This window comes from Spermophilus citellus (assembly GCF_964194105.1).
Source record: "Spermophilus citellus genome assembly, chromosome: 11".
In the NCBI taxonomy this organism is placed as follows: Eukaryota; Metazoa; Chordata; class Mammalia; order Rodentia; family Sciuridae; genus Spermophilus; species Spermophilus citellus.
The window spans coordinates 103,435,329-103,461,510 of record NC_138192.1 but is presented as its reverse complement, the minus strand read 5'-3'; the positions used below and the strand labels follow the sequence as shown (position 1 = coordinate 103,461,510).

At 38.5% G+C, this 26,182-nt stretch overlaps 1 protein-coding gene across 9 annotated transcripts in view; it reads left to right on the top strand.

Moving 5' to 3' along the window:
- The window catches only part of SUMO1 (small ubiquitin like modifier 1), a 94,246-nt gene that overhangs the window by 42,763 nt on the left and 25,301 nt on the right, over positions 1 to 26,182 (top strand). For 5 of the 9 annotated variants that reach the window (XM_081261590.1, XM_081261596.1, XM_081261593.1 and 2 more), the window contains exon 1: positions 20,558 to 20,716. In XM_081261590.1, coding sequence (XP_081117716.1) covers positions 20,705 to 20,716 — 12 coding nt within the window. In that variant the 5' untranslated portion in view covers positions 20,558 to 20,704. Of the gene's footprint in view, positions 1 to 7,902; positions 8,011 to 19,620; positions 19,729 to 20,557; positions 20,717 to 26,182 lie in introns of those variants that run through there. The other 4 variants (XR_014018040.1, XM_081261595.1, XM_081261592.1 and 1 more) reach the window with 1 other exon arrangement.

Sequence of the window (26,182 nt, the reverse complement as noted above, 5' to 3'; positions counted from 1 at the left end):
CTGAGAATAACAAAAGATATCATTATGCTCACAGACCCCCCCCCCCTTATGCCTAGTATCAGGTAGAGAATGTTCTGGTTAGTGAACATCTTTTGCATATTCAACAGATATTTGACTGTCTTATTCTGTTTCAGGCACTAAAGACCTAGCAGTGGCTGGTGAGGAGGGGACACACACACATTTAAAAAGCCTCCATACTTTATGGAATTTATATTCTAGTGAAGTGGAACAGAAAACCAAAAGTAAAATATATAGTATATTAGATGAAACTATATGCTACAGAGAAAATAAAGCAGGGTAGGAAAATAAAGTATTCCAAGATGATCAGGAACTTGATAAAGTGACATTAGAGTAAATGACTTTAGGGAAATAAGGAGCTAGCCATGAAAGTATTTAGAGAAAGAGTTCTCCAGGCAAAAAGAATGTCATAGTCAGACATGATGTAGCTGTGTGTCTGGTATGTTCCCAGAATAGTAGGACCTGTATTAGAGTGACTGTAAGTCACTGTAACCATTTTAATAAATTAACGTTTTTATTGATGTAACAACTGATATATTTGTTTCAAGTGTTTGTTATATGATGTAATCCTAGGCAACAAACCTAAGAAATAGGAATACTTATTATTACCCTCGTTTTCCTCAGAAAAGTTGAGTAATCCAGCATTACACAACCTCCCTCCCTCTTTCCTTTAGGAATACTCAGAAGATGGACATGGCGATCACTTGTATCATATAATTGTTGACCTACTGCCTATAGCTTTGATACCTTTGCTCTATTGTCTGCTAGTACTCCCTCCAGTCCTCTGCTTGGTCAACTGCTGCCACTTTAATAAATACAGGTGATGCTCACATCATTGCACATATCTATATCATCATCTATATCATTTTGCACATACCTCTCCAGCTTCCAGGGAAGCAATTTTTGTGCTTCGTATCTTGTTCTTTCAGAGGTGTTGGCCACTTGTGACATTTTTTCTTTTGGCTGAAGTCCTTTCCTTTCTTCCAGAGCCCATGGGTGCTTGGAGGAAACAGAGGCAATTAGAACACATGTTGGAAGATGAACAGAAACATGATCAAACTTCTGGTCATTTCTCTCTCTCTCTCTCTCTTGTTGAGGGCCACAGCTGAGTCGGGATGATGCATGGCATTTTTGCCAGAAGTAGTGGTTGAGAGGTGACGCTAGCGAGCCATTAAGATGATGACTTTTGAGTTCTGGCGGAGTTCCCGTTGAGTTTTGCTTGAGCTCTCGTGGGGATTCCCAGAGAGTTCCCATTGGTTGGGGAAGTGCCGGAGGAAGAATATGTCCAGTTGGTGGTTCCTGGAGGAGCCGCGTGGGATTTGGGAGAGTTCCCGGGGAGTGTGTGTGGAGTGTGCTGGTGGAGTTCAGAAATAAAGTTTGTTCCTGCTTCAGTGGCTCATGATTTGTGCCCAGCCAGACTGTGGCTCGCTCGCGCGCGCTCTCTCGCTCTCGCGCTCTCTCTCTCTCTCTCTCTCTCTCTCTCTCTCTTTTGGTGCTGGGGATTGAACCCAGGGGTACTTAATCACTGAGCCACATTCCAAGCCCTTTTTATTTTTATTTTTTTTATATTTTACTTAGAGATCAGGTCTTGCCAAGTTGCTTAGGTCCTTGCTAAATTGATGAGACTGGCTTTGAACTTGAAATCCTCCTGCCTCAGCCTCTCTGGCTGCTGGGATTATAGGCATGCACCACGCCCTGGATGCATGATGGTTTCCTCACTTGACTCTATTATTTCTCTCTCCAGTCCTGCATTTTCTGAAATCTTCCTACCATCAAGCTAGTCCTTGTATGAATCTCAATATCTTTTTCTCACTTTACCCTGTGGGTTCTATGTAAATCAAGGGTATCTATTTCAATTTAGTTCCTATTTTAGCTAAAAAGTTTCTTCAACATTCAGATGTAAAAGTCTGGAGGTTAGTCTACCCAGACAACACAGAGGATGTGGGTGAGCTGTGTTGTTTAATCTTACAAAGCAGCACAAGAAGATCTTATATCTGACCACCTAAAACATAGTAACATTCTTTCATCAGTTTCTTAAGATCTTGAACCATGTCCTCTGAACTAGTCAACATCTGGGTCTATGGGTAAAACTGAGTTTCTGAATTATCTTAGTCACATCATGGTATAGCCCTGATGGCATTACCATCTCTGCTATACCTTAAAGATTCCTTGCCCTCAGGGAGTTTATAATCTCTTTCAAAATATTTTTTTTAAAGAGAGAGTGAAAGAGGGAGAGAGAGAAAGAGAGAGAGAGAATTTTAATATTTATTTTTTAGTTATTGGCGGACAGAACATCTTTGTTGGTATGTGGTGCCGAGAATCGAACCCGGGCCGCACGCATGCCAGGCGAGCGCGCCACCGCTTGAGCCACATCCCCAGCCCCCTTTCAAAATATTTTTGAACTCAGGAGCACTCTAGCACTGAGTCTTACCCCTAGCCCATTTTTTAAAGTTTTTTGAGTCAGGATCACTCTAAGTTGCCCAGGCTGGCCTCTAATGTGTGATCCTCTTGCCTCAACCTCCTGAGTTGCTAGGATTGCAGGTATGTGCCACCATACCTGACTAATTATTCTTTTAAAAAAGAAGAATCATTTTATTTCTAGTTACCTAGAAAAATGTGATAATTTACAACACTATCCATTTTTAAACAATGCGTTCTGAGATGAAATGATGTCTGGCGTTTTCTTTAAAATAATTTAGGAGACCGCAAGGAGAAGGAGGAAGAGGAAGAGGAGGACAGGAAGAAAAAAGTGGGCAAAGTCTTGATTTTTTTTAATCTGAATTATGTGTATTTGGAAATTAGAAAATGGGCCAAAGGACCTATGATTTGAGTCTTGCTAAATAGAAAAGGGTGATCTGTGTAAAGGGCCAAGGTGGTACACAACTATAATCTCAGCAGCTCAGGAGGCTGAGGCAAGAAGTACACAAGTTCAAAGCCAGCCTCAGCAACTTAGCAAGGCCCTAAGCAATTTATCAAGACCCTATCTCAAAATAAAAAATAGGGGTTAGGGTTGTGCTCAGCGGTAGAGCACTCGCCTCTCATGTACGAGACACTGGGTTCGATCCTCAGCACCACATAAAAATAAATAAGTGAAATAAAGGTATTGTGTCCAATACAACTAAAAAAAAAATATTAAAAAATTAAAAATAAAAGGCTATGGATGTGACTCAGTGGTTAGGCACCCCTGGGTTCAATCCCTGGTATTAAAAAAAAAAAGGCAGGGATAATGTAGTAGGATGAGATGGTCTTCTATTCTAAGAGAACAGTGATGTACTAATTATTTATTTTTTTTAAATTTAATGATGCTTTGACATCTTGGAACCTTGAGAACCCAGGGAGGGACTGCTCCTTTCAGGGTTAGCCAATTCATAGAGATGGTAAAGGATTTCTCTGAGAGCATGACTTTGATATGCAAACCGATTGTTTTAGTCAGTTTTTTCCTTGCCTCAAACCAAAACAGATACTGAATAAGAACAATTTTAGTGTAGGAAAAGTTTATTTTGGGGCTCACAGTTTCAGAGGTCTCAGTCTATAGACAGCCAGCTCCATTCCTCAGGGCTAGAGATAAGGCTGAACAATGTGGTGAAAGGGTGTGGTGGAGGAAATTGGCTCAGGGTGTGATGATCAGGAAGCAGAGATAAAATATATATCTCAAAGTCACACCCCAGGGACCTACCTAGTCCAGCCATAACCTACATGCCCACAATCACCAACAAATTAATCTCTATCAGAGGATTAATGCACTGATTAGATTAAACCTTTTGTAGCCCAACAATTTCATCTCTAAATGTTTTTGCATCATTTTATACATCAATTTTGGGGGCACACCTAATAGTGAAACCATAACACCAACTACTCCTGCAGTCTGGAACATTATTATCCAACTCTAATTCAGCCGATGTCTAGGTATCAGACAACTGGGGATGATTCTGGTAGCTCAGAGGTCTCTGATTTATTCAGACTGTCCAATCTTAAACATGCTCAGCTTGCTAACCCTGTAGAGAAAACCACAATAAAATCTTTTACCCAAGCTTTCATCTCACTTTGTCTCTTAACCTAATATAAGTGACTCTGCATCATGTGCTGCTGAGAGCCATAGCCAAGTAGAAATGACGCATGGCATTTTGGTTTGAAAGGTGACCCTGCTCAGGGATTAGGGTGGCTCCGGGTTTAGGGTGGATCCTGCTGGAATAGGGCGGCTCCAGGTTTAGGGTGGATCCTGCTGGGAATAGGGCGGCTCCAGGATTAGGGCATAATCTGCTGCCTCAGGCGCCCGCTCCTTTAGAGTTTCTGTTGAGTTCTCGTGGGGTTCTGAGAGTATTGGTACGCAGAGTCCGGGGGAGGGAGTGTATTTTTCCCAGAAAGTGCATGTAGAGTGCCGGTGAGAGTTCGGGAATAAAGAGTTGCTGTTGGAATCTACAAGGCTTTTGTGGTGGCTCGGTTATTTTGTGCCCAGCCAGACTGCGGCAATGTGCTATGCCTCCAACATCTAGGAAACTGCTAGTATAAAAACTTCTTCCTTTGTGACAGTGTTTGTATGTCTTCCTGTATCTTATTAAAAAAAAAAACCCTGGGTGCATTTTAAGACAAACATTATCTTCCTAAAATAAAATCATATGAAGAGTTAGAAAAATTCTCTAAAATGTAGGCTTGATAAAGGTAGAGGCTTTCCTTGGTTTTATTAATGGCTTGAAGTAAATTTTAAAAATACAAAAACAAACCATAACTAAACATACACCATTAACTTAGCAGGTCATGGTAAACTACAATGAATTTGATATCAGTAGATGAAAGATGGTATGTGCCGCAGTCTGACTGGGCACAAAATAACCGAGCCGCCATGAGGCACTTGTAGGTTCAAACAGGAACTCCTTTATTGCCCAAACTCCCGCACATGCCACCCACGCGGCCCTCCCAGGAACACCACACACCAACTGGAACTCCCTCCACCTGAACTTCACCAACCAACTCCTCAGGAATCCCCTGGAGATCTCCAAAGAAGCGGGTGCCTGAGGCGGACAGCAGGGGTCTAATGTACAATTGAATACACAGCCTGTTTCAGTCCAGCATCATCCAGTCACAGCAATTATACACAGCTTAACTTAATTATCATCATCTTAATGGCTCTCAACCATTACTTCTGGCAAAATGCCAGGGGCCATTCCGACTTGGCTGTGGCTCTCAGCAGGTATGCCCAGAGATGCAGTGGTAGAACACTTGGCAAAGTTGTTGCCTGAGGTTACTTGAGCAGCAGACCATGTGTCTACTGAGTCAGCAATCCTGGGGAAAGGGAATAGAAAAATAGAAACTTAACATGATTATTTTTAACAGTATTTGGCAAGATATTAAAATGAATAGATGCAATCAGAAAAGAAGTCATGGATTTATAAGTATAAATAGAAGGAAATAAAATAAAAAAATTAGAGGTTTGAAGGTGGGAAATGCTGACTGCTTCTAGACCCTATGCTGTGTTTGGATAAGTGTCCCCAAAGACCTTTGTGTTAAAGGCTTGTTCCCTAGCCTGTGGCACTGTTGGGAATTGAGAACTGGTGGAACCTTTAAGAGGCTGAGCTTTGTGAGAGGAAGTTAGGTCATTGGGGCTGTGTCCTAGAAGGGAATTGTGGGACAGAAGTTTCCTAGAAGGGAAGCTTCTTCCTTCACCACACATTCCCAACCATGATGTACTACCTCATCACAGGCCCAAAATCAATGGAGCCAACTGAACATGAATAAAATCTCCAAACTGAGCCAAAATAAGAATTTCCTCTTTTTTGAGGGATGGGATGGAGTGATTTACCACTGGGCTACATTCCCAATCCTTTTGTATATTTTTTTAAGATATTTATTTATTTATTAGTTATTGGCGGACACAACATCTTTGTTTGTATGTGGTGCTGAGGATCGAACCCGGGCCGCACGCATGCCAGGCGAGCGCGATACCGCTTGAGCCACATCCCCAGCCCCCCTTTTATATTTTTTATTTGAGACAGGGTCTTGCTAAATCAGTAAGGGTCTCACTATGTTGCTGAGACTTCTCTCAAACTTGCAACCCTCGTGCTTCAGCCTCCCAAGTCCCTGGGATTATAGGTGTACACCACTGCAAAATTTTCTCTTTCTATATTGACTATCTTAGGTATTTGTGTGTGTGGGTGTGTGGTGCTGGGGATTGAACCCAGGGCTTTATACATACAAGGCAAGCACTCTACCAACCGAGCTATATCCCTAGCTTTTTTTTTTTTTAAACAGTAATGGAAAGCTGACCAACACAGGCAGCTATCCCATCACTAGGCAGCAGGAATTTCTCAGCTTCATACAATGTCATGTCTGTGTTCAATCATTAACTATAATATTATGTGTAACATGCCTATAATTCATATTAAGAATTACATGGATGGAAAACAACTGAGGAGAGAACTTGTGAATTGAAGATAAATCAGGAAAATCCAGACTAAAAAATTATTTCTATTTTTTCTAATATAAAAAACTCCCCTATGTAGGGGCTGGGATTGTGGTTCAGTGGTAAAGCACTCTCCTGGCATGTATGAGGCCCTGGGTTCAATCCTCATAAAAATAAAATAAATAAATAAAGGTATTGTATCCATCTACAACTAAAAAAAATATTTTAAAAAACTTCTCTATGTAGCTTTTTGGATTAAAATGATATATTTGGAATTTATGTACAGTCTTTAATTTTTTATTGAGATGAAATTCACATACCATATGGCTAGCCATTTTAAAGTATACAGTTCATTGATATATGGTATGTTTATTTATTTTATTTTTTTAGAGAGAGAGAGAGAGAGAGAGAGAGAAGAGAATTTTATTTTTAATATTTATTTTTTAGTTCTCGGCGGACACAACATCTTTGCTGGTATGTTTATTATTCTGTGCAACTACCACTTCTTTCCAGTTTAAGAATATTTCCTTTACCTCAGCTCTGTATCCAGTAACTAATTATTCTCAATTCTCCACTCCTTCTATCCCCGGAAACACTAATCTGTTTTAGTTTCTATGGATTTGTCTATTCGATGTAGTTCATATAAAAGGAATCACATGCCAGGCACCATGGTGCCCATCTGTAATCCCAGCTACTCAGGAGGTTAAGGCAGGAGGACTGCAAGCTCCAGTTCAGTCTTGACAACTTAGTAAGACCCGGTCTCAAAATAAAAAAATAAAAAGGAGGGGCTATGGTTGTGGCTCAGCAGTAGACTGCTGGCCTCGCACATGAGAGGTCCTGGGTTCGACCTCAGCCTCAGCACCACATAAAAATAAATAAATAAAATAAAGATATTGTGTCCAACTACCACTAAAAAAGTAAATATTAAAAAAATGAAAAAATAAAAATGAATGGAGAATGTAGCTCAGTGATAGTGTGCCCCTGAGTTTAATTCCTCAGTATCACAAAAATAAATAAATAGGAATCATACAATATACATACTTTTGTGCCTGGCTTCTTTCATTTAGGGTAACTGTTAAGGTTTGAATATGAGATGTCTCCTGAAAAGCTCATGTTAAACAATGTAGCAATGTTCAGAGTTGAAATGATTAGATTATAAAAGCTATAACAGAGGCTGGGGTTGTAGCTCAGTGATTGAGCACTTGCCTTGCATGCATGAGGCACTGAGTTCCATCCTCAGCACCACATTAAAAAATAATAATAATAAATAAATAAATAAAGAGATTGTTTCCACCTACAACTAAAAAAATTTTTTTTAAAAGCTGTAACCTCATCAGTGGATTAATTGACTTGAATTAATAATTGGAATTGATTATTAGGGGTAATAGTAGGTAGGTGTGGTATGGATAGGGGAAGTGGGTAACCTGGATCATGCCCTTGGGGATGTCATCTTGTTCCTGCTCTGCTTCCTGGTTTCATGAACCCAGTAGCTTTCCTCTGCCTTGCCCTTCTCCTGTGATGTTCTGCTTCACCTCAGGCCCAGAGGAATGGAGATGGCCTACAATGGACTGAAACTCTGAAACCATGATCCCAAAGTAAGTTTTTCCTCCTCTCAGTTATTTTGACCATAGCAATGAAAAACTGCCTAACACATGTTTCCAGTATTCTTCAATGTCATAGCATGTATCAGAACTTACTTCCTTTGTTATGGCTGAATAATTGTATGGCTATACCATGGAATATTCATGCATCCATTGATGAATATTGGAATCATTTCCACCTTCTGGCATTTTTAGAAATTTGTTTTCACTTCATTAGATTATACACCCAGGAGTGGAATCGTTGAGTCATGTGTTAATTCTATGCTTAACTTTTTCAGAAACTACCACACTGGTTTCTACAACTGCTGCCTCATTTTACATTCCTATTAAATATGTATGAGGGTTATAATTTCTGTACTTCCTCACCATATTTGTTATTTTCCATATTTTATTATCCATAATAGTGAGTATGACATAGTATTTTATTGTAGTTTTCATTTGCCCTTTTATTTACTAAAACAAATCTTTTTCTTTCAGAGAATTACACAAGTGGCACTTTTCTGTATCAATGTAGGTTAAGTGGATAATTATTGTTTATAATGTTGGTGCAGAGGAAGTGCTTATGATTTCATTAAGACTGCATTAGTTAGAAAAGGCCAAATCATGTCCTAAATTTTCAGTGGATTAAAACAATAATGGTTTCAGATTTCTTTTTCACACTATGTGTCTATTATATGTTGGCATGAGAAGGGTACTGTGCTCATCTTAGTCACTCAGGCTCCTAGATTAATGGCACAGCCACCACCTCCAAAGGTGTGGAACTCTGCACCAGAGGAAAACAGTTTCAGAGACTCTCACACTGTCAATTACATGTTCTTCTGAAATAACATTAGTTACAACTCCTTGGGTATTACTTGCCACATGCCCTCAGTGAAGCATAGGGGATCCAGGAAATGTAGTCCTTGAAGGTTGAGAGCTGTTTTAGTCAGCTTTTTTATTACTGTTACTAAAAGACCTGACAAGAACAATTTTAGAGAAGGAAAAGTTTATTTGGCACTAAGGACTTCAGAAGCCTCAGTTCATAGATGGCAGACTCCATTGCTCTGGGCCCAAGATGAGGCAGAACATCATGGCAGAAGGGTGTGGAGGAAGAAAGCAACTCAGGACGTGGCAATCAGAAAGCAGAGAGAGGTCAAAATATATACCTCAAAGTCATGCCCCCAATGACCCAACTCCTCTAGTCACACCCTACCTGTTGACTGTTATCACCCAGTTATTCGCTATCAGAGGATTAATGCACTGACTAGGTTAAAGCTCTCACAATCCAAACTTTTCACCTCTGAACTTTTTTTTTTTTTTTTGTCTCATACATGAGCTTTTGGGGGACACCTCAGATCTAAATCATAACAAGAGCATATATTGTTTTGTAAGCAGTACTCATAAATGCCACCATCTGCCCTTCTGGTGATAGACACTTTGTTTATTCTCCTTCCTGCAGGTGAGATATGCTTACTATCCTCCTAGGGAGATAAACCTAAAGTGCCATTCAGGTATAGCATCAAATTAAAAAGCAAGGATCTCTGGGTAATGCACAGTAGTCTCTGCATCAGGGAACTATGGGACAATCTTGTTGGTATGCTTGGATGTTGTTCTCTTGATCTATAGACATATGAGCTAAAAGAGGCAAGATATTTGCACCATACATTCAGCACACAATGGTGGAACAGGGATGGAGCAAGTACAATGAAGTACTTATTTGGAAAGGAATATGGGAATCAATAGCAGTCACTGCTCCAAAGATTCTTTATCTTTAATGTGTGGAATATGGTCTTGTTTAGGCCTTAATTATTGCCCAGAAGAAAGATTCCTTTGTCTATCATTCTCTAAGTATTCTTGCTGCTGCCATCTGGGAGGTTTTCCTTTTTTGTTAGTCTCCTTGAAGAGAATGTTGTAGAACATATCTTTTGGGAGGTTTGCTCAACTTAGGTACTTTCTGCTCAGAAAAAGGTAGGGGCTGAAATTTTGTTTCTTTTTTCTTCCTTTTTTTTTTTTTTAAACTCCCTAGTTGAAGACTTTTTCAATCTGGAATTATGGTTTCTTTGAATCAGTATAGCTCTTTCAAGAACTGAGGTTTCCTAGGAAATTCTGCTTATTGCAGTGGGAGACTATATTGTTTTGGACTAACTGTCCTATTAAAACTCATTAGAAAAAGTGAACAGAAAGAGAGAATGGAGCTGGGTGCTGTGGAGCATCCCTGTAATATCAGCAGCTCTGGAGGCTGAGGCAGGAGGATTGAAAGTTCAAAACCAGCCTCAGCAACTTAGGGAGGCCCTAAGCAACTTAGCAAGATCCGTCTCTAAATAAAATATTTTAAAAAGGATGGGGATGTTGCTCAGTGCTTAAGCACCCCTGGGTTCAATTCCTAGTACAAAGAAAAGAAATAATGGAAGATACTAGTATTAAGGCATCTGATACTTACCAAGGCAATGAAGATTTGGGGGAAAATGAGCCCAGAGTAGAGAGAAACCCAGTCTATGTTTTGAATATAGTTGTTCTCCCAAACTCATGCAGGAGTTTAATCCCTAAAGTCTTGATGTTAATGGTATTGAGGGTGGAAACTTAATCCCACTATGGTGTTTAGAGCTGGGGTCTTTGGGAAGTGATTAAACTAGATAGGGTAATAAGGGTGGAGTCTCCATGATTGAATCCTAGAGGATTTATAAGGAGAGAGAGAGATAAACATATTGTCCTGCCCTAAAGTAATGCAACCAAAACCAAGTTCTTACTTTTTGGTACCGCACTTGTCTGACATGTGTGAGGCACTGGGTTCGATTCTCAGCACCACGTAAAATAAATAAAGGTCTATCAACAACTCAAAAAAAAAAATTTTAAAAAAGAACTTGTGCCATGTTGGTTGTACTTCTAACCTCTGCCACAGTCTGGCTGGGCACAAAATAACTGAGCCGCCAAAGTTGACCGTATACTAGAACTTAATGCAAGTTTTTGTTTGTTTTTTGGTACCAGGGATTGAACTCAGGGGCACTTAACCACTGAGCCACATCCCCACCCCTTTTTATTTTTTAATTATGAGAGAGAGCCTTGATAAATTGTTGAGACTGGCTTTGAACTTGAGATCTTCCTGCCTCCTGAGTTGCTGGGATTACAGGTATGCACCACCATACCTAGCACAAAGCAATTTTCAACAAATTTCAAATCATAGAGATGTTCTTTGATCACAGTGAAATTAAATTAGACATTAATAACAAATAAATAAAAAATACTATATATGTTGAAAATTAGGGATAAACTTGTAAATACTCCAAGAGTCACAAGAAATTGTAGTATTTTGGAAATATTTTTACTTAAATAATAAAGAAAATATTAGTACAACAGGTCAAGGTTTTTTTTTTTTTTTTTTGAAAAGAAGCTAAAACTGTGCAAATTAAAATTCTTAGCCTTAAAAATATGTACATATAGAAAAGGACAGGGGGCTGGGGATGTGGCTCAAGTGGTAGCGCTCGCCTCTGGCATGCGTGCGGCCCGCCGGGTTCGATCCTCAGCACCACATACAAACAATGATGTTGTGTCCGCCGAGAACTAAAAAATAAATATTAAAAATTCTCTCTCTCTCTCTCCCTCTATCACTCTCTTTAAAAAAAAAATGGGTTTAAAAGTTGTTTATGGATCATATGGGTCACCATAAAAATAGAGAATTAGAAATGATTATAATTAAAATTTCAGTTTTTTTTTTTTTTTTTAAAAAAAGAAAGAAAGAAAAGAACAGGGCTGGGGATGTGGCTCAAGCGATAGCGCGCTTGCCTGGCATGCATGCGGCCCGGGTTCGATCCTCAGCACCACATACCAACAAAGATGTTGTGTCTGCCGAGAACTAAAAATAAATATTAAAAATTCTCTCTCTCCTTCCTCTCTCTCTCTCTCTCTCTCTCTCTCTAAAAAAAAGAAAAAAAAAAGAAAAGAAAAAAGTTAAAAATCAATTATCTCAATATTAATATCAAGAAGCTATGAAAAGAAAAACCAATCAAACCCAGAGAAAACAGAAAGAAGAAAACAAGATAAAAGCAGAAATAAAATAGTAAAAACCTATAATATAGAAGATCAAGAAATCCAAAGCTAAGCTAGAGGTGCAGTTTAGTGGTAGATTGCAAGCTTATCAAGCATGCATGAAGCATTTATTTTTTAAATTTTTTTAAAATAGAGAGTGAGAGAGGAGAGAGAGAATTTTTTTTTTAATATTTATTTTTTAGTTCTCGGCGGACACAACATCTTTGTTGGTATGTGGTGCTGAGGATCGAACCCGGGCCACACGCATACCAGCTACCGCTTGAGCCACAACCCCAGCCCACATGAAGCATTTAAAATAAGTAAAGAAAGCAAGCCAAACTTGTCTTTTTTTTTAATCACTAATAAAACCAATACCCAGTGGGGCATGGTGACGCATGCCTGTAATCTCAGGAGACTGAGATAGGAGGATCCTGAGTTCAAAGCCAGCCTCAGCAATCAGTGAGACCCTTTCTCAAAATAAAACATAAAAATGGGTTGGGATATTGCTCAGTGATAAGCATCCCTGGGTTCCTCTGAAGGTTTTTGAGAGGAAGTCAAAACTATGCAGAATAAAATTCTTCGCCTTAAAAATATGTACATATTAGAGGGCCTAGGGTTGTGGCTCAGTGGCAGAGCACTTGCTTAGCATGTTTGAGGACTGGGTTTGACTCTCAGCACCACACATGAATAAATAAAATAAAGGTCCATCAACAATTAGAAAAAATTTAATTCATTAAAAAAATATGTACATATTAGAATAAAACAAACTTAAAAATCAATTATCTCAATATTAAATTTCTACTACCAAACAAAAACTAACAATACCCACCTGATGATGCTGTTCAAGAAAGAGAAGGTACAAACAAGCAATATCAGGAATTAAATAGGGGGCATCCTATTGATCCTACAGACATTCAAAAGATAGAGATATGCTAGGTGTGGTGATGCACTCCTGTAACTAATTCCAGTTGGTAGAGAGGTTGAAGCAGGAGGATCATGAGTTAAAAGCCAGCTTTAGCAAAAGCAAGGAGCTAAGCAACTCAGTGAGACCCTGTTTCTGAATAAAATATAAAACAGGGCTGGGGATGTGACTGTGACTCAGTGGTTGTGTGCCCCGGAGTTCAATCCCTGGTTCAAATAAATAAATAAATAAAATATAAAATTTACATTATTCATAATTGATATACAATAGTTTCAGAATAATAATACTGACATTATTAATATTGAACTAGTTTTAGATTTGCACTCTTTTTATGCCTAGAATATGTCAATTAGGGATATATAATCAAATTACTGTCCCCTAAATAATTTCTCACTAATAGATCACTGATTTCATACACAATTAGAAGTTTAAATATTTTTATTTCAGAGGAAAAACAAGCTATATGACTATCTTATGTTCCAACTTTGTTTTTTTTTTAATATTTATTTATTTATTTTTAGTTCTCCACGGACACATCTTTGTTGGTATGTGGTGCTGAGGATCAAACCCGGGCCGCACGCATGCCAGGCCAGCGCGCTACTGCTTGAGCCACATCCCCAGCCCTTATGTTCCAACTTTGTAGAGCAAGTTTTATGAGATACAGTGATTTAGTTAAAACATTTGTTTGGTGATACTTCTATTTAATCTCTCTCTCTCCCCTTTCTGGGGGGCAGTACTGGGGGTTGAACACATGCTAGGCAAACCCTCTATAACTGAGCCACTCCCCACCCCCATCACCCCTCAGTCTGCCCCTTTTTATTTTATCAGGGTCTCATTAAGTTGCCCAGGCTTGTCTCAAACTCAGCAATCCCTCCTATGTATCTGGTATTATAGGCCATGCACCACCATTCTTAGATTGATATTTCCCTTTGATAAGTTCATCTTTTCATATGAATGGGTTATTTTCCTCCTGATCTTTAAAAATTAACTTTTAGTTTAATCACTATAACAAAATTTGTTTAAGAATCTGTGGAAATGAGCATGGCTTATAATTTTGAAATCAGAAACAAATAGGTTAGGTTAAAAAATCACCATTTCAAAGAGTATCCAAGTTGTATTTTGGCTCTAAAAATCAAGTGGAAGTGAATCACAGTAAGAAGTCAAATTTTTCATTTTACATTTTACATCTTTTCTCTTTTGACCCAATTTTTTTTTAAAAAAACAAACCTTCTTTTCTACCTTCTGACTTTTCTGACCCAAGTGAGAAAATGAGTGTGAAGGTTGTAGTGTGAGTCAGTTTCTAATTTTTTGTACAGTTCTATTCATAGAAGACAACAAGTTAGTTTCAGTGGCTGAGGTAGGAGGATGGCATGTTCAAGATCAGCCTTGGTAAGTCAGCATGACTGTGATTTTGTCTTTAGGTTAAATCTTCCAAACTCATCCCCAATAAAGATGACATGTTAATTGTATTTGAAGTTTTATAGAAAATGCTTCTTTTTCCAAGTTATTGATAATAACAACAATAGAGAAATTATTAGAAAAACAGAGATAGTTGAAATTTTTCTAAGACAATTGAATGATTTGACAAGGGATGGGAAATGCTTATGTTTTTTGTTACTTTGCTTTTGAATGGTACTGGATGCATAAACTGGTGGTATTACCTCTTCCTAAAGTCACAGGAAAAGAGATGTTTCCAGAGAAGGGTCCAAGGAGTTCTCAGGGGAGAAGGGGGACTCAGGATCAGTGGGGTTCTTGGTATATGTGATGGAAAAGACAAAGGAATGGACAGAGGTTTATTTAGGAAGAATAAAAAACTTTTAAGGGAGAATTCAGGCTGTCTTGAGATTGAGAAGCAGCCCTGACTTGGGCTGGCTGAGGGGGTTCCAATATTTATAGAAGGGCTGTATCAGGGGCGGGATTGGAGGTGGGTCCAGGGTGGAGCTACACAATTTCGCTGTGCTTACATATTTCCCTTATTTTACAAGGGCATATTGCTCAAGACTTACAACTATGCTTGTGGGTGTTTCCTTTATTCTAAATTCCTGTCTCACTAATATGAGCAACTCGGTATCATTTTTCTCCTTTCTTATTTTTGTCTTTTTAAGTTCTTAAAAAATATTCTTAGGGGGCTGGGGTATTGGCTCAGAGGTAGAGCACTTACCTAGCGCGTGCAAGGCACTGAGTTCCATCCTCAGCACCACATAAAAATAAATAAAATAAAGGTATTGTGTCCAATTACAACTAAAAAAAATAATAAAAAAATGCTCTCAGATTACCAGTGGTTCCCACAAACAGGGTTTAACTCCTTCCTATGTTGAAAAGGTTGTTTACTGCTAAACTGAGGAGTTTATTCTGATCTGATTTGTCTGTTAGATAACACAACTGTGGAATGCTACTTCACCCATGGTACCAGACGGGTGTGGGAGAGACTTGTGATTCTTTTTTGGAGAAGGGAAGAAGAGATAAAGGGTGCCAGAGCATGGCTAGATTATGTGTGCATAATAGATATCCAGGTAATGTTTAATTTTAATTTGTCCAGTAACCTTATTGGAGAAATTAGAAGATTGGTCCAAGTATTTCATGTTTCTAATTCTCTCCAGTACTACTTTGGCCACCATTTTTGTTTAGAAACTGTCCTTTGCTTGTAATCCCAGCAATTTGGGCAGCTGAGGTAGAAGGATCACAAGTTTGAGGCCAGCCTGGGCAATTTAGTGAGACCTGTCTCATGATAAAATAAAAAGGGCTAGTGTCTCGAGGGGGTAAAATTGCAACATATGCAGTTGAGGGGAGAAATAAAGAATGTCCACGCGCTTCTGACCTTTTCAATGCTTTATTCACTCAAATTACTCAATACAATTTCATTCTATAGGTTCTTAATCAAGAAAATGACAATCCTTAATGCTAGGCACTGCAAAAGAGATAATCAATTCATAGCAAACAATTCTAGATTAATTAATTCACAGCAAACAATTCTAGATTTATTCTAAGCAAAGCAAAACACAATCATGATAGGCTAATGAAAGACATTCCATCTGCATGCTAAGTTCAAATGTCAGATCAAAAGTCTTAAGCCTTAGGTTTTGTGTCCAGCAGATGCACACTCACTCAGACCGAGGTGACCAGGTCCGGAACCAAGGCAGGCATTTTCCTGGTGTGAAGTGGATGACCAGTTGAGGAGAGGGTTGTAGGGAGAAGTTCCGGCTCTCACCAAGGTCCAGACAGGCGGTAGAGTTTGAGAGTGGTGAGGATCATGCAGATCAGAAAACGATATGACAAGTGATGGGATGTCAGATCCTCATCAGGCTCTCCAGCTGGAGTGCATCCTTGTTTCGGCTGGCTGAATCCCTGTTCATTTGCTCTATTATTTATACTAAATTCTGGGGCTTTTGACCCCTGTTTCAATCCTTATCAGCTACCACTGGATTTCTCAGTGACATCATTTGCCTTGGGGTCAGAAACATCTGGTCTGGTGGTCTCTGATCTTCTATCCTTTTTCTCTTATCATTCGAGGACAGCCTGCCAGGGGCTTCACCCTGTTTATCAGGGTGAGGGGAAGTAACTTGTTTGAGGCCATACTGCAGTGCTCTGTGGGTGTGCTTAGTGAGACTGTAGGTTTCTAACTGGAATTTTTAAAATGGAGTTGCTTAGGCTCAGGCCTAAGGCTATCCTCACAGCTGGGGCTATAGCTCTGAGATAGAACACTTGCCTAGCCATGTATGAGGTTCTGGCTTCAGTCCTCAGTATCACAGAACAAACAAAAAACCTGTCCTTCCCCTTTATTGTGATCTACCAAATTCATTCATTAGCTCACTGACTTTCCTATATTCTCAAGATCTGCTCTCATCTAGGATGACATCAATTTCTACATAACCTATCTAACTCCCTCTTATTCGTCTATCTCTTTATTTCTTGGGACACTTTAGTGACTCACTTCCAAGGCCACACCCCTAGTCCTTATTATCACCAAGAATTGCTCCACCTCTGAAATCTTAAATTCAAACCACGCTCTTATTGCTGTAATACATTTGCGGAATGTAACAAATGTCCAGTAATAACTGGTTTAATATGACAGTAATTTTCAAGGTGAGGATTGAGGAAGAAAGATAGAAACTTCCAAGGACATTCATCTGAATCTCAGAGGTTTGCTTGATTTGAAAACCTACAAAGGCAATTTTTTAAAATATAGTTTTTAGTTGTTGATGGACCTTTTTTTTTTAAAAAGAGAGAGAGAGAGAGAGAGAGAGAGAGAGAGAGAGAGAGAGTTTTTAAAATATTTATTTTTTAGTTTTCGGTGGACCCAACATCTTTGTTTGTATGTGGTGCTGAGGATTGAACCAGGGCCACACGCATGCCAGGCGATTGCGCTACCGCTTGAGCCACATCATCAGCCCCTGGACCTTTATTTTATTCATTTATTTATATGAGGGGCTGAGAATCCAATCCAGTGCCTCACAATTGCTAGGCAAGTGCTGTACCACTGAGCAACAACCCCAATCCCTACAAAGGCGATTTTCATGGGCCTCCTATACGTAGTATTTCTTCTGCCCTCTCTACCTATTGTAAGTCACTGAAAGAATGGGAGTCAAAAATGAAAAAAAAATTTTTTTGACTAGTTTTTTTCGTTTTTATGTTTTTAGAAAACATGGTCCTTTTTCATTAAAAAAAAAAGCTATATATGCTAACATATAAAGGGTTTTTCCCCCCCAATGGATTAATAAAGATTTAAAACTTTTTTCAGTTTTAATTTCTAATATGATAAATATTGATAGAACACACATAAGCAAAAACTCTTTGATGTCTTCAGTAATTGTTAAAAGTTTAGCTGGGCATGGTGGCACATCCTGTAATCTTAGCAACTCAGAAGGTTGAGGCAGGAAGATTGCAAGTTTGAGGCAAGAGCCTACAATAAAAATGAAAAGGGCTGGGGATGAAACTCAGTGGTAGAGCATCTGTGATTCCAATCCTCAGTACTACTAAAACAAAACAAAACAAAAGACAAACAACACCCCCCACCCCCCCACCCCACCCCCCCTCAAAGTTTAAAGGAGTCCTTGGGTCAAAATGTTGAAGCACTGCTGCTCTAGCTTATAGCTTATTTCAACTTACCCTTTGAATTTCAACTTATATGCCATTTTTTGTCTTAGATTTTTTCTGAACATCCTGCGTGGATGTGTGTATTCTACAGGTTTTCTTAATACACTTTATAAGTCATTAACAGCTCTGTGGGGGCCATTGTGTGTGTATGTGTGTGTATAGTTTTTATATATATTGTTAATTTTTTTTTAATATTTATTTTTTATTTTTGGTTGGACACAATATCTTTATTTCATATTTAGGTGGTGCTGAGGATTGAATCCAGTGCCTCATGCATGCTAGGAGAGCACTCTACCACTGAACCACAACCCCAGCCCTTGTTCATCTCTTTAAAGTGTTGATTTTTAAAATATAATCATAGAGTTGTGCAATTATCACAATTTTAGAATATTTTCAGTACTCCTAAAAGAGACCTTGTACCCATCAGCAGTCATCCCTATTTCCTTCCTAATCTCCCAGCCCCTAGTAATACATTGATGCTGTCACTGAGTCCTCTAATTTTTTTTTTTTTTTTTTTTTTTTTTAGTACTGGGGATTGAATTCAGGGACTCACTCTGCTGGGCAAGTACTTACCACTGAGCTACATCTCCTGCCCCTAATTTACCTTTTGTCTATAGATTTACCTATTCTGCATATTATATGAATGAAATCCTACATCATAACTAACTACCTTCTTTTAATTAGCACAATGACTTCAAGGTTCATCACATGGTAGCAAGTATGTGTACTTTATTTCTTTTTATAGTCCAATGTTCCCTTGTATGACTATATCAGTTTGTTTAACCATTTATCAGTTGCTGGACAGTTGGATTGTGTCCACTTTTTAGCTAGTATGAACAATGTTGCTATGAACATTTGTGTATGTTTTTTTTTATGGATATATATTTTCAATTCTCCTCCTTACATACCTAGGAGAATTGCTAAATTTTAAAAGGAAAAAACAAAAACCAAACCTAAACAAACAAGAAAGAAATGAACAAGCAAAAAAAAAAAAAAAAAAAAGAGATTTGCTGTTATATGGTTACTTTACATTTTACAGTTTGAGGAACTGGTTAGCCTGTTTCCCAGCGCATTTTATATTCCCATTATTAGTGAATGAGTATTGCAATTTCTCATATCCTTGTCAATATTTGTTAATTATTTTTGATAATGGTTATCCTAGTGGGTATAAAGTGGTATCTCTTTGTCATTTTAATTTGCATTTCTCTGGGAACTAATGATATTGAGCGTTTTTTCATGTCCATTTGTATATCCTCACTGGATATTCCAGTTTGCTATTTGTTTTTACATTGGATTGTCTTATTGTTTGAGTGATAATAGTTCTGTATTATTATAAATATAAATTTACCCTTATCAAATGTTTTACTTGCAGGTATTTTCTCCCATTCTTTAGTTTGTATTTTGAATGATAAAGATAAAAGTTATAATTTTCATCAAGTCCAATTTTTCAGTTTTTCTTTGGTTTCTTGTTATTTTGGTATTCTAAAACGCCATCATCTAACCTAAGTCATGAAGATTTGTGTCTGGTTTTTCTTAAGAACTTTTTGGTTTTAATTCTTGCATATACATTCTTCTTTTTTTTTTAGAATCAGGGGCAATCAGGGTGTTGCAGGTCATAATTAAGCAGAGATGCTAATCACTTACCATTTGAACTTCAATCATCATGTTCTGTCTGCCCTCTAAAGGAGGAACAGGTAAGGATTATCCCACCCGACAATTACATATATACTTTTGATACATTTTAAGTTAACTTTGTATATCCAATTTCATTCTTTGCATGTGCATGTCCAGTTGTCCCAGTACTAATTATTGAAGACTGTTCTTTGGCTTTTGCATTGTTTTCGTATTCAAATTGATGTAAATGTGAGGGTTCATTGATTCCCCCCACTCATTTTCTATTCTATTTCATTTATTTATATCCTTATCATCCATGCTCTTGCCAGTTGGGCCATTGTATTCCTAAGAAATCTTAAAAGGTTCATTCTTTAACTCAAAGCACCAATTCAAGGGTTGGAATTAGCTCCTCCCCCCTTGAGTTTAGAACTTTCATCAGTAGCCATCAAGATTGTGTTCAAGCAGTCGTTTTTAGTTGTTTCAATCAAGGTCATTTAGCAGGGATGCGGAAGTTGTGGGAGCGAGAGGATAACCAAAAATAGTAGGTCTAGAAATAAGGACTGGCATTCAATTCCACACTTTTAGGGAGGGTCGACGAGCAACACTGGGAGGAGACAAAAGAAGTATCTTGGCTCAGAATTCAGGAACGCGCAAGGTGTTGGAGGGGGAGGAATCTGGGTTGTCAGTATGGCTCCAAACATGAGACCGGGAGCCGGGACCTTTTCTCCACGGAGATGGGCTCAGGTCTAAAGCTTAAGGCGTGGTCCTCCGAGGCGGTGATAAGACTCCAGTTCACTTGTGCGACAACAGCAAAGCGGCTTCTGGGGATCTCCCGCCTTCCGACTGCTCCCCCACTCGTTTTCCCGCCTCCCTTTTCCTCTGTTCCCCATTCCTCCTCCCTGCGCGTAGCGGAAGTGACGTGAGGCGTAGCGGAAGTCCCTGCAACCGCGGTGTTGTGCTGTGGGGAAGGGAGACGGATTTGTAAACCCCGGAGCCAGGTTCTACTTACCCGAGGCCGCTGCTGTGCGGAGATCCCCGGGTGAAGCCACCGTCACCATGTCTGATCAGGTACTGGGATGGAAGCCATCCGGCGGTGGCGGCCGGGGCCTTACCCTGCAGGTCCGCCTGCCGCTCGGCTGGGGCTGGGGATGGAGGCGCGGGGGAGGGGAGCGCGGACTTGGGGAGGGTCGGCCAGTGGGGATTGAGTGGGCGAGGGAGGGGAGCGGGCTCTGGCCGGAGACGCCCCGGCCTGTCTCGGTGCTCCCGGAGCCGCCCCGCCCCTCTTCTGTCTCGCTCTTCACCCCCTGTGCCCCAGTACTTCTGGTCGCGGCCTCCCTCAAGTCGTCCCCCTTCTTTCTCCCGGGTCGACCAGGTGCAGAGCCCTGCTTCTACCTCCCTGAGAGGATCCCTGGGGAACCTGTCCATCTCGCTCCAGAGGACTGATCGCAGAAACGGGGCCTTAGGCCCCAGTTATGTAACGGGCGAGAAATCCCTGACTGGGAGGCTCTGTGGCCCTGAAAAGCGGCTGGACTCTACTTTCAGATTCTTGGTCCCGGAGGGCGCGGGGCGGCGAGGGAGACGTTGTCTAATATTGCGGGGAACCTGGAAAGGGCTGCTTTGCGTTCGGGTTGCTTCTAGGGCCCAGCCGACGCTGCTCGCCTCGGAGTCCTTTTTCCATGTGGGGGTGCAGAGCTGTCGCCTCTTTTCTGTACTTTCCAATTTCTTACTCGGGATTGGTTCATCGACTCTCCACTTGTAAGAGAGCACTAAGAATAACCAAGAAACAAAACAGTAGAACAGAACTGTTGGAGCAACCAAAAGCTTTTTATCTGAGCATTAACCTGCAGAATATTGATACTTTTGAGGAAAACGATAGGAAAACTTTGTGCTTGTAGAGCAGTTCCAGAACATTTGCAAAACCCTGCCTGTTAATGGCAAAGTGCTTCAGCTCAACGTTGTTCTCAAGACTTTGCTTGGGATTTGCATTCAGTCAGCAGTGATTGATTTTGCCTAAAGTTGTTTTTCCTCAACCTGTTCTAGTTAACTATGTTTATGGCTAGTTTTTAATTCAGAGTTTTGATCTGGTCCTCGTAATGTTTTGCTCAGAAGACTTTGAGTTTTAAAAGTATTTTTGACCTTTTACTTGTTTTGTGATAATTATTCAGAAAACTTATATTTAACGCCAAAATGTACTTGAACTTTAAAAATTTACACACTTATTCCTTTGGTTTTTAACCCAGTTTTGTACCACATGGTGAAATCAAGTGAGGTTTTTGTTGATTTGTACTATTGCAAAAAATGTACACTTCTGTATTTAAAGCTTAACCATAATCTAGATTAGTTTTGGGTGGATTTACTTAGTGATAATCTAGGTTAATTCCCAAGTTAGTATGGAAATGGTATTATAAGTACCTCTCTAGACAGTTGTTTACTTGGTAACCAGGGAAGGAAGAACAGCTATAAATGCTGTTTCATTTTGATGCTCAGAAGTAGCTAGAAGGCATGTTGAAATTTATGATAGCCTGATAAAGAATAATATGCAGAAAAAATAAATTGTAGAATTATTTTTGCTCCAGTTTGAAGTCAGATAATTTAAAAAGGCTGTGAAGAAAGAAATAGAGGACATAGGATGCAAAGAGATTGTTTTCATAGGATCTGTGAGGCTAAAACTATTTTCATATTAATATTAAGACAGTGTGTGTTTGTTTATTCTTATTCTTTCATGGGTGTTAGTGAAGCTTTCTAGAAACTAACTTGACTTGTGATATCACAACAGATTGAAATATGGAAGCACGTAGAATATCCAGCTGTTTTCTATTGAGCCAGACGTTACAGAGATTTGCAAAAATGTGAAAGTGCTACTTTTCTCACTAATTTTGTTTTGGAAAATATTATTAATAAAATGTTATTTGTTAAATAATGGGTTTATTCTTATTTTATAATGAATTAATAAATATTTTAAACATTTCTCAGTTTCATTGTTTAATATCATAAATGTCAATAAATCTTTTTTAAAAAAACAATAGTTTTGTGGGTTTCAGAGACCAAAATGTTTGAGGAGTCTTGCTCCAGGCTGATTGACTAGCATCATTAATAATTAGGGCCCAGTACAAATTCAGTGTTGGGTTCTAAAGATTTAACAAGATATGAAAATGAATCCATACCTTCAAGAATCTTTTGAGAGCAAAAATGTCCATATTACTACTGTGTAATATGAAGAGTAAGATAACAACCACTGTTCCTAGAAGACAACCTTAGAATGATGTGGTAGACTCTTGCCTAGCACCACCAAAAATTTTTTTATTTTCTGAGGCAACCCAGAATTTTATTGTTTGGTGCTAAGATAATGAAATAGAATAATAATTTCAGGTTAAAATAAGTGGACATTAGATCCACATAAAACTTAAATTGCTGGGTTCTCCATTGATAAATTAATTTTTTTAAAAATTTGAGTAAAAATATTTTTATAGTTTTAACAATCCTATTATCTTCTGGTGGATTTGTGGACCATTATTGTCTGAAACAGGTTCTAAACCTAAGGGCCATAGACTCTGAGGGCTAAAAATCCACTGAGCTGTGTGGAGTGTTTTGTGCACTTTTTTTTTTTTTAAAGGGAGAAAGAGCCCATAGCTCTCATCATGGGTACATGATCTCCTAAAGAGGGTAAGGAACTGTCATGTAACCAGTGACAGCAGTCTGACTGGTATTCTCCTTTTGCCTAATTTCACTTTACAACAAAACCAAGCACTCATATAGAAGCTTAATATCAAACTATCATTTAATCTGTACAAAACTTCCCTTACTTCTTTCTTATTTTCTAGTTTATTTCTTTTTTTCTTTCTTTTTTTTTTAATGATAATCATCATCAAAAGCATCTTGGGCTGGGCATGGTGGCACATGCCTGTGTCCCAGCTGCAAGGCTCTATGCACCTCAGCAAGACATTGTCGCTAAACAAAATATAAAATATTAAAAAAAGGACTGGGGATGTGGCTCAGTGGTTAAGTGCCCCTGGGTTCAATCCCTAGTACCAAAAAAAGCAAAAAAAGCAAAAAAAAAAAAAAAAAAAGAATAAGAAAAAAAAAAACATCATTATCTTGGACCTAAGCTCCTCAATTCAGGTCTGTTATTTGACAGTGCTTCTCTATAACTGAATCACCCCACCCCAGAAAGAGATATTGATTAAATGATTTATCTCTAGACGAGTATTTGGAATCTTTATATAATTCTAGTTATCTGTTGCTTCTGAACAAACTACCTCAAAATTTAGTGACTTAAAACAATCTTTTGTTTTGATCATTTTAGCTCTGTGGGTTAGATTCATCTCTGCTCCTTGGTGTGTGGGGCCTCAGCTGGGAGGTGTATAAGGCCTAAGATGCCTTCAAGGAGGTAGAGTAGGGTGGAATTCTGCTCTTCACAGAGTGTCATAGCCTCTCTGAGTGGAGCTAGACCCCTGGGTATTCAGATTTATGGCAGGTCAAGTGCTTATAAAGAGTGTGTTTCAAGATAACCTGAGTGGAAATAGTAAGGCTTCTGGGACCAGCTTTGGAAGTTACTTCTGTATTCTCTTGCTCAATCAAATCCTTGAGACCAGCCCAGATTCAAGAGAATGACATTTGGACTCAATTTTTCAGTAACAGAATTTGTACTTATCTTTAACATATAAATTGTGTTTTTTTCTGTCTTGATAGCATTAGCAATGTTCTTTATAGATCCCTACTAATGTTTACTGATCTTAGCAACTGTAGATGGGGGCTGCAGGAGAATATGATGAGCTGGTTGTGTATTAAAATTCATAATTATGTGTATTATATATCATAAAACAGTTAAGCTCTAGCTATTACTCGATCATGTGATTAGCAGTGGGTACCTTAACCATTTCATGCCCTTGATAGACATGGAGTGCTGCTGGTGGGTAATGCAAACATAGATGATTATAATGAAACACTTCAAATAAAATGTTACCTAAATAATAACTAATAGTATTTTGAAAACTGAATATGATTGTTATGGTTAGAGTACTCATTAAGGTTAGTTGAGTAGTTCAACTTCAAATTTATAAAGCACTTGTCAGGGCTGGGGATGTGGCTCAAGTGCGGCCAGGGTTCAATCCTCAGCACCACATACAAAGATGTTGTGTCCACCGGAAACTAAAAAATAAATATATTAAAAAAAAAAGCATTTGTCAGATACATTGTGAAAGCCATTAGCCCTATAGCAAAATATTAATATTATAACTCTTCTATGTAGTATTACAATTATTTACATTTTAAATATCTTTTTCCATTAATGTATTTGCTTTTGAAAGTTGGAAATCAGGCTTTATTCATCCCCCTCCCCCAATAATGCCAGTATAGTGAATGGGTACTTCATTTTTTTGAAGGAATAAGTGGTCAGCCACATTCATTAATAAATATTAAATGTTGTTATGTTGTCAGCACTATTTTAGACACTAGATTTGGAAGGTTGCCTCAAACACATGAAGTAGCGAGTATCCTCTCTCTGTTTCTGATTCCTTGGTATTGTTTTGTTATTGAGGAAGCATTGGTTGTCTCAGAATAGGTGTTTTTTTTTTTTTTTTTTTTTTTGGTGGTGGTGCTGGGGATTGAACCCAGGGCCTTGTGCATGCTAGGCAAGCACTCTACCAGATGAGCTATATCCCCATCAAAAACATAAAAATAGTTTTTTTTTAATATGATGTTTTTGCATACTTTATCTTCTCTTAACAATAGACCTGGTAACTTTATATCCAAAATTGAATGATTTACTTCTTCCAGGACATTGAGATTGTTATGGATGGTTTTGTCTTGACATCCTCAGCATTCCATTTTGGAATTTCCTGAAATTGTGGGTTTTTTTTTTTTGATAATTCTGTTACTGTTCTAGTTCTTAAAGTCTTGTAGGAAAGTTCACATGGATTCTATTGTTGAGCAACAGTTTTGCAACTAAAAATTTGTGTATTCTCTAAATATAACTATTTAAAGGTGTGTGTATATATAAAATATATACATATTGTATGTGTGTATGTATTTGACTTATTTTTTTGCATTCAGTTCCCTTGTCTGTGCTAATGAGAATCTTGAAGGAAGGAAGGGTGGAGTTCTGTGCTCTGTTCTCAGTATCTAAGGCCAGTTATTTTTAATGGTTTTACTAAAGATTATTATACTTACAGTCAAGTGCACATTGATGTAAGTTTTGCTAGATTTTCAGAAATAACACATCTGTGCGATTTGTACCCAGATCAGGAGCCTCCGTCCTAACTTTAAAACATATATATTAATTTTGTCTGTTTTTGTACTTACAATATTTTATAAATATATACATACAGGATGTACTTCTGGGTCTAGCTTCTTTTGTTCAATATTGTTTATAGAGATTTGTCCATTAACATTTTGTGTAGTTGAGTGTTATTAGATCTTGTTGCTGTGTTGCATTGCATTGTGTGACTACCACTTATTTATCCATTCTTCTTTTGAAGCACGTTGAAGTAGTTTTCTAGGATCTGGCGTTTTTTTTTTTTTTTTTTTTTTTTTGTA